Raw genomic sequence first — 9,395 nt, forward strand, 5'->3', positions numbered from 1 at the left:
TGAAAGACCATTGCTTTTGTGTTGCCATCCTTTTGAATTGTGTATTTGCAGTTAGGTGCTTCTTACCCTCCCCTCTGGGCCCTACCTCACCTCATCCATCAGTAGGAAAAATAAGAAGATAATGATAATATTTGATGATTGAATACAGTATCTGATAGTTAATATGAAGCGTATGTGGAAAGAAAATTACCAAGAAAAAATACATGCAGTTGGCTGGACCTGTGAAATGAAATCCGGATTCCAGGGGTCATAATGAATGGGTGGCCCATTTCATTAGGCATGTTTTTGATTAGTTCTCCCTCCGTTTGTTTCTTATTGCTTCGTGGACCTTTCATCACCCCATCCTTAGGTTAAAAAAGATGATGGCGGTGATATTTTTTTATGTTGTAATGCAAGGGAGAAGGAACCAAAGGCCAGAAGAGTACCTAATGTTGCTTGAGGGAATTAGCAGTTTCAGTCAGTCTTGTGTTCTCGTTGTGATTGAAGGATAAGGGAAGGTAAGTGTGGAGTTACCTAGTTCCACTGATTAATAGTAGATTATTATCCCATTTATTTTTTAGATGAATTTAGAATGATTATATAAAGTAGTTATGAGCTGAAGTTATATACAGTTTCATGGATTAGTATAGTGGTAGATTAGGATACGGCACCATACATTCTAGATTGAATTTAGAGTGTGTACAGATAGTAGTTATGTGTAGATTGTTTCAGTTCTCTGTTATGTTTTATGTTACTGATGCGTTATAATTGAACGTTTTTACATGGAATTTAGCTTCTGCACAGTGTGACTATATATAAGTTTGTGCATTTTCTCTCTCTCTCTCTCTCTCTCTCTTTTTTTTTTACCACTATATATATGGCAGCTGCCCTGTCATCCCAGTCAGTGTTTTCTTGGACAGTGAAGGGTGAGGTTGGGCTGCTCTGCTTCTCTTTGGTCTCTCACCCTTTAATGCACTTTTAACACAGCAGCCCAGAATTTCGTCCTCTCGCAGCTAATTTCAAATTGCTCCGTGGCAGAGTAATACAGGTTGTGACTGCATTTTCATAGCACTTCTTCATGACTAGCATCATATCCTATTGTTAATCTCTAGTTACAACTTGGTGATGGAGAGATGGCAACTTAAGGCCAAGTTAGAGTAAAAAGGATATTGTCTCTGACAGAATTGGGTCACTCAAGTTTAAGTACAAATTCTGAGTTGCGTGATAATCAGTGAGACTTTCTAATGAGGTGGGAATAAGTATCCTTGATTCCTATAGTGCTTTTGCCTTAACATGGCCCAGGTTTTTGTCACTGCAGGTTATTTTATGTAACGGTGCAAAAAAGAAAAGAAAAAAAAAAACAATGGTTAAATATCTTTTCTGTTGCACATCTTTGTGATTAGCATCATATTCTAGTGTCAGTTTATTATTACAGCTCATAATACAGCAGAGAATTAACAAATGGCATCTGTAGACCCAGTTATAGTCAAAAGCACATAGTCAAATCAGCACTCCCGTTTGACTGTATGTGGCCATCAGCTGAGCAGAGAGGGGTTAGGGATCTATGTCAGGTTACAACAAATGCACTGTTGTATCATCATTTATGAAGGCTCCAACATGCTTGCAAGTGTCAGCCTTGGTCACCTAATGACGGCTGTCCACACTGCTTAGTCTGTGGCATCTCCCTGTTCAGTTCCATATCCCTTAGGCCACACTGTATGACCTTGTCCCAGGTCTTTATTGGTCTGCCTTTTGCAACGCTATCCCCAACGTTCACACTTTTCACTTTCTGCACCCATTTGTCGCACTCCACTATCCCACATAGCTACAGTTTGTTCCTTGGGATATGGTGCTGGAGAGGGATGCCTTCATGTGGTGGCATTAGTATAAGCAGGCAGTTCGGGTGCCTGGTTATACAAACACCCCTCAACTCCCTCTCTATCCCCCAAAAGGAGGATGGTGAACAGCGGCAAAAAGGCGGCTTGGACCTGTTTGTTGGGTTCATGTTCAGATGCAGGCGAGCCTGGGGTTACAACTATATTTCTATCACTTCATCATGGCCCAGGTTCTCATCCTTTTGCAGTTTATTTCACATAGCTCAGAGACACGAAAACGGCAGTGCTACAGCTCCTCATCTGCTCTATAGGACTTTTTCCTGACTAGCATCATAGTTTGGTGCTAATCCATTGTCAGTGGAGCATTCAAGATAGAGGTGGCAATTTCAGGCCAAGTTATTATAGAACGAGTCTGTTATTACTCTCTAGGATATGCTAGACTCATTAACATTGCATGGAAACTGGACTACGTGAGTGATTAAATACAGGTTGTATGTAAGGGAGTGTGTAAAGGCTGGAATGGCAAGAGAGGAGCGGGTGAGATGGGCTTGTGTTGGATGGTGTGGCAGGGTGAGGTGAAAGTGGTGGATGAGGGATGCTGTGGGAAGGTTTTAAGTAAAGGATTTGCTTTTAGAAGTTCATGAGAGAGAGAGAGCAAACAGTATAGGAAAAGTAGACAAAAAATCTTACTGAAACGGTAAAAAAAAAAAAAAAAAAAAAACGCAGACTCATCGAGGAGTTTCAATTAGTACCCGCTGGCGCAGGTGATGTTGGGTAAGCATTTTCTGCCTATAAAACACCTGAAATAGCCCGCAGTGTTGCCAGTTTAGCGATCGCGGTTGCTATCTACTTTTTACTTGGTCTAAAATAATTGCCTTCTCTCCATCGGTAATGCGGATTTGTAGCAGTAGATTAACACCAAAAAATATGATGTTAGTCACGAGAAGTGCTGTGGAAAGGATGCAGAGTCATACTATTGTCTAACTGGAAAATAGTGCTATACCCCCTTTTACTCCTACTTGGCCTAAAGTTGCCTTCTTGAATACGGAGTTGTAGATTAACAGTAGAATATAATGCTAGTCACAAAGAAGTGTTGTGGATAGAGTTGTATTTTTTTCCTTCGCCACTGAGCTACGTGTAGCAATCCACAAAAGAACGAAAATCTGGGCCAAGTTCGAGTGATAGAAGAATAAAAACTGAGTAAAGACAAGCCTAAATACAAGCAATCACTGGCACAGATTAAACCGAAGAAAGTTATAATAAAGGCTCCAGATGTAAAGATATTCTCAAGTTGGCGCCAAATCTGGATATAGCTAGCGAAGTGATATTAGCAATAGATTAGAGATTTTAGTGGTATTATGGACATCATAGTGGTACAGTAAACATCATAGTGGTATTATAGGTATTACTGCATTTTTGTCGTGATATACCGAGCTGATTTGTACCTATTATCACTCTAGCCCTTATTAAGAAGTTTAGCGATTTTTGTGAATTTATGGCGCGTAACCCCTACATTCCCACGCCTGAGATCGTAGTGTTGTCTTGCTGTGTGTGCAGTTCTGAGTCGACGAAATTTGGTCAACATTCTCAGACAGGTCTAGCATTAACTTAATCATGTACCTCTTATTCGTTTTTATTATTAGACGTACTGCTTTCATTTACACCCAAGGATTCTTCATTATCACCGCTTACTGCTTTCTACACTATTCCTTCTTCGCCGGACTCTTACGAACCCGCATGCCTTGGACTTCATCTAGTATCTCTTATTCAGTTTTATTTATAGGATTACTATTCTTTCGTTTATACTAGATATTTTTCAGCATATCACTGAAGGTGCATATTCACCAACAATCGCATACTCTGACTATAGGCCTGTGAAATCAAACTTTACATCATTCATTTCTCAATCTTGCAAGGTCTTAGCGTGTTACAGTACGTACTGTACCTTATTTTAGTTCCAAAGGTGGTTGGTTTGAAACATATTGGCATTTCACCCTCGGAGCAGATCTGCTCCAGGATGGTCAAAGGTAAGAGGTACTTCGCCTGGATAGTCAAAGGCGAGAGGTATTTTGTCTGGGTAGTCAAAGTAAAGAGGGATTTTTCCTGGATAATCAAGGAACAGATGGATTTCGCCAGAATAATCAAAGGCAAGAGGGATTTCTCCTGGATAATCAGAGGAAAGGGATTTCACCTGGATAATCAAAGGCAAGAGGTATTTCGCTTGGATAATTAATAAAAGGGAAAAGAATAAATGAGTGGGTTGATTGGAGAAGAGTGGGCGGGATGGGCTGGGATGGTGATGGATGGTGAGGTTTAATGGGGGGAGGAGGATACTCTGTGAAGAAAGAGGGGGGAGGAAGGCAGGTTAAGAGAGAGAGAGACAGAGAATAAAGGAGGTAGGAAGAGGCCTAAAATTTGGTGTGCAGAGGAGTAATGTAGACATGTTTATTTATTTATTTATTTGTTCATTTTACCTATATATATATCTTTATCTATCTATTAATTTTCAGGATTCATCAGCCACCTATCACCAGAAGGGAGGATGGTGCATGGTGGTGGCAGAATTGTACTGTTATTGGCAGTGGTGGTGATGTTGGCAGTGTGGTGGAGCACCCGCTTCATACTCCCCTACCACCACCACCACCACCCTTTCTTCCACCTGCTGCCTGCCAACCCACGCGCCATTACCAACCCAAAGCCACTTCACTTCACCAGGCAAACACCCATTCCCATCACCACTAAGAAACCCACTAACATCACCACCTCACACTCAGCCGGAACGTCCAAACCTATCCACCTAACCACCTCCATCCACACTCCCCCAAAATCCACCCGTTTTACATTCCCACAACCAGCCAGTCTTGCCAAATCCACTCACTCCACCGCTCCACAATCCACCTGGCTCACCATACCCATCCACACTATACCACAGCCCACCAACCTCACCCACTCCACCACTCTGCACTCCACTAATCTCACCAAATCCATCCACTCCGCCAGTCCACACTCCACTAACCTCACCCTGCGTCTCCACCTCACCAGTCACCTAGCACCCGTTCTGCCTGACATGCCTAATTCTCTTGTTCGTCCTAACCCAATTTCACCGTTATTCTTCCATGCCCCCACCACCACCCCCTACCCTCCACACCCATCTCTCATGACCACCCACTCCACACCCACACAGAACCCCACTACCCACCACTTTCCACCCACACCCAACCCAACCATCCCTCACCCTGCACTGACTCCTCACGCCCCCTCCTTCGCCGTCCACCCCACACCCACCTCCCACACCCCAGCGGCCCTCTCCCAGCGCTGTTACACCTACACCCGCCTCACTGCACGAAATAGGTGTTGTAGAACGCTGGATTATCGCACTCATAATTCTTCGCGTATTTCCCTATGCTTCACAACAGCTGCCTACAAAGTAACTGGCAGGTGAGGGGAGGAATCATGTCTATTCGTCTATCTACTTATCTGTCTACCTATCTATCTGTCTGTCTGTCTCTGTATCTATCATTTGTTTGTCTGTGTATGTTTATATCTATCTATCATTCAGTCAGTCAGAATATCTATCAGTCTGTCTATCTGTCTATCTGTCTGCTTGTGTGTCTGTCTACCTGTCTATCTATCTGTCTGTCTGTCTGTATCTATCATCTGTTTGTCTATGTATGTTTATCTGTCTATCTATCTATCATTCAGTCAGTCAGTCTATCTATCTGTATCTGTCTATCTGTCTGTCTGTATCAGTCTACCTGTCTGTCAGTCTGTCTCTATGAATGTATGTATTTATGTATTCTTGTATCTGTCTATCTACCTATCAGTCAGTCTGTCTGTCGATCTATCTAACTATCTGTATCTGTCTATCTACCTATCTGTCTACCTGTCTATCTATCTGTCTGTATGAATATATGTAAATGTATGTATGTATTCATGTATCTATCTATCTGCCTATCAGTCAGTCTATCTATCTATCTATTACTGCAGTCATCACACAACCAAGTGATAATCATTTTGACTTTTCCGTCTGTTTTTATTTTATTATTATTATTATTGTTATTATTATTTGTTATTTATTATTATTATTATTATTATTATTATTGTTATTATTATTATCATTATTATTATTATTATCATTATTATTATTATTATTATTATTATTATTATTATTATTATTATTGTTACTACTACTACTACCACTACTGCTACTACTACTACTACTACTACTACTATTACTACTACTGCTGCTGCTGCTGCTATTATTATTATTATTATTATTATTATTATTTTCGTGTCATTGAATCACCTCACAGCACTCCATCTAAACTCACTTCGCCAACAAAATTCTTAGTAATACTTCAGATTTCTTTATATAAAAAAAGCCATATACAGTAATGTTACTATCGTCGCGGTGTGTTTATATGATGGAACTGGGCTAGGTGAAAAAAAGACTATAGTGGAAAAAGTGAGTGTGGGGAAAACTGAGGAAAGATTGCTCTCTCTCTCTCTCTCTCTCTCTCTCTCTCTCTCTCTCTCTCTCTCTCTCTCTCTGTACAACGTTTGGACTGCACGGAGCCCACCATGAGGCATTCAACAGGATAATCACTGTGTGCCTCAGAACGTTGAAGAAAGGAACGTTTTATTGAAGGAACGTTTTATTAGGGGAACGTTTTATTGAAGGAACGTTATATTAAAGAAAAGAACGTTTTATTAAAGAAAGGAACGTTTTATTAAAGAAAGGAACGTTTTATTGAAGGAACGTTTTATTTAAGAAAGGAACGTTTTATTGAAGGAGTTAACTGTATGTCTTTATGTTCTTATTCAGACAACGATTGCAGACTGATAAGGATAGGAGACGAGGACACACGAGGCCAGAAACAGCGAGACCAAGAGGAGGAAGAGGTAGAGGAAGGAGTGACGTGGAAGAAGGAGGAGGAGGAGGAAAGAGAAGAGGAGGAGGAAGAACTAGAGAAAGACAGGTGGAAAGAGAAGGTGTAGGAAAGAAAAGAAGAGGAGGTAGGAGTCTAGTGGAAGGAAGAGGGAAGAGGAGACGAGGAGAAGGAACAGAAGAAGAAAAAGAATCAGAAGAAGGAAGAGGAGGAGGAAGAGGAGAAGAAGAGGATGACCCAGGAGACACAATACACTGGGTCATGGTGGGAGACTCGCATATAAGGAATATATTTGATGCCTTGGTGTCTCGATTGGCCAGTCCAAGGCTCATATATCACCTGTCTTCATTCCCGGAGGTGAGTGGGGAGAGAGAGAGAGAGAGAGAGAGAGTGGATTGGGTTGTGATGGTGTGGTAGGCTGTGGTAGTGTGTGTGTGTGTTTTACTATTTTGATGATGATTACTGTTATTATTATTATTAGTAGTAGTAGTAGTAGCAGTAGTAATAGTAACAGTACAGTATACTCTGGATAATTCAAACGACTTAATCACCATCCTCTCCATCAGGGTGAATGGCGGGAGATTAGTCAACTATTCGCCACCAGGAGAAAGACTATCCACGGCCAGACGCTGATAGTACGCCATTTGGACCTCCCCCTTTGCCTTACCTACCACTGGGACCCCATGCTTACCCGCCTACCCCACATCATCCGCCCTACCATCCACCGCATCCACCCTCCACCCGCCCTACTACTGACAGGTTAGTACTGACAGCCTCTCTTCCTCCTTCCACCTTTTTCTCTCCACCCTCTCTCTACTCCTTCCTCCATCATGTACCCTTCTCTCTCCACCCTCTCTCTACTCCTCCCTCCATCACGTACCCTTCTCTCTCCACCCTCTCTCTACTCCTCCCTCCATCATCTATCCTTCTCTCTCCACCCTCTCTCTACTCCTCCCTCCATCATCTACCCTTCTCTCTCCACCCTCTCTCTACTCCTCCCTCCACCCTCTCTCTACTCCTCCCTCCACCATCCACCTTTCTCTCTCCACCCTCTCTCTACTCCTCCCTCCACATCTCACTCTGCTTCTCTCTCCACCATCCACCCCTTTCTCCACCGCTCTCTCTCCCATCCATCCTTCCATCCCTCATTCCTCCACCATTTATCTCCATCTTCACTCCTCCCTCCACCATTCCTTCCACCACTTCCTCCTCTGTCCTCTTCTCTTTCTCCACCATTCACACGCTGTTTCTATATCCAGCAACTAAACAGGGAAAGATGATGATGATGATGATGATGATTTACAGACTGCATCACCATCATCATCATTATCATCAACTTCATTAGCATCATCCGATTAGTATATGGAGGTAAATATTGGAGGCTGTTGTTGATGATGATGATAATAATGATGATGATGATGATGATTCCCTTCACTTCAGGCGGGGTGCTACACTGGATCAAGAACACGACCAAGCTGTACAACAAGGAGGGTGTACATGAGGCCGTGTCAGTTTACAGACAGCACATGTACGCCTTGGCACCTCTCCTTGCAGCCGCAGCAGAACACAGCACAGTTATATACAAGCTGCAGGACCACATCGCCGTGAGTACCCCATCTCTTGTACTTCACTAACCTGACAACCAAGACCAACCTAACCTACTTTAGTCTAACATACCTTATCTTAACCTAACCAAAATTAGCCTTATCTAATGTAACCTAACCTAGCCTGTGCTGATGGAACATAACCAAATCTAATCTTGCCTAACCTAGCTTGATATAGTGTAACATTCTAACCTAACCTAGCAGAAGGTAGCATTACATACCCAAACTTGACGGCATCAGAACGAAGATTGAAACTGGGATTGCGTTTCTACTGAAGGAAAGCAAGGCATTGATATGCACACAGCGTACAGTGGTGGCATTTACAAGCGCTAGAAAACGTTTTAGGGACTCGGCCATACCCCTATCAGATGCCACTCTAACCTAGTCTCACCAGACCTAACCTGATCTAACTTGCCATCATCACTGTCGACAGGGGATGGAAGGAACTGATTTTCATACGAAGGAGAATCTCGACCTTTACAACCACGCTGCACTGGAGGCCTTGTCAGAGAGCAGGGTGGTGCTCTGGGACTCGACTATCCCGCTGTCGGACGCCTACCTGGACGCATGCACGAAAGAACCGAGGCACGATAAGCTGCGGTGGTGGGCGTGCAAGGACAGGATGCACGTGGGGAATATAGTGATACAGGAGTACGTGGAGATGTTGCTTAACCATATGTGCACGCCTCTCCTTGATCCACACTCCGCATCGCCCTGTACTTGAATTCCTTTCTTTCCCTTCCCTGCCCTGCCTTGTGCTACCCTTCCCTGCCGTGCCCTGCCCTTCCCTTCCATTCCATTCCATTCCTTTTCTTGTCCTTATCTTGTCCTTATCTGATGTGAGAGGTGTAAGACTGAGAGGAAGACCACGAATAGGATGGATGGACAGTGTGAAGAGAGCGCTGGATGCGAGAGGGATGTCTGTTGAGCAAGGAAGAGTGGCTGTGCGTGACAGAAATAAATGGAGAGAAATTGTGAATGAATAAGTGATGACGCAGCCCTGAGGGGATATTCTCCCGCATTTGGTCTGATCAGCTAGTTAGGTCAGGTGCGGGTAAGGGGATGGGTCTGTTATGATGTGGCAGGGG

General features: G+C 43.1%; 1 protein-coding gene across 1 annotated transcript; it reads left to right on the forward strand.

The window, feature by feature from the left end:
• The first annotated feature begins 3,831 nt into the window (after positions 1-3,831).
• Positions 3,832-9,031, forward strand: LOC145418036 (uncharacterized). The gene is made up of 6 exons (XM_080286570.1): positions 3,832-3,841; positions 5,114-5,252; positions 6,922-7,060; positions 7,270-7,462; positions 8,144-8,307; positions 8,741-9,031. Exons 1-6 carry the CDS (start codon positions 3,832-3,834, stop codon positions 9,029-9,031), a joined length of 936 nt encoding a protein of 311 aa, XP_080142696.1.
• The last annotated feature ends 364 nt before the right edge of the window (positions 9,032-9,395 follow it).

Source organism: Coenobita brevimanus, chromosome 112, assembly GCF_032717465.1.
Source record: "Coenobita brevimanus isolate Jiangsu-jjx chromosome 112, ASM3271746v2, whole genome shotgun sequence".
In the NCBI taxonomy this organism is placed as follows: Eukaryota; Metazoa; Arthropoda; class Malacostraca; order Decapoda; family Coenobitidae; genus Coenobita; species Coenobita brevimanus.

Bases quoted from the DNA above. Each gene is read 5' to 3' on its own strand.
- LOC145418036 (XM_080286570.1), top strand. The intron at 7,061-7,269 runs GTGAGTGGGGAG...CCTCTCCATCAG, and splicing joins ACCTGTCTTCATTCCCGGAG to GGTGAATGGCGGGAGATTAG. The intron at 7,463-8,143 runs GTTAGTACTGAC...CCTTCACTTCAG, and splicing joins ACCCGCCCTACTACTGACAG to GCGGGGTGCTACACTGGATC.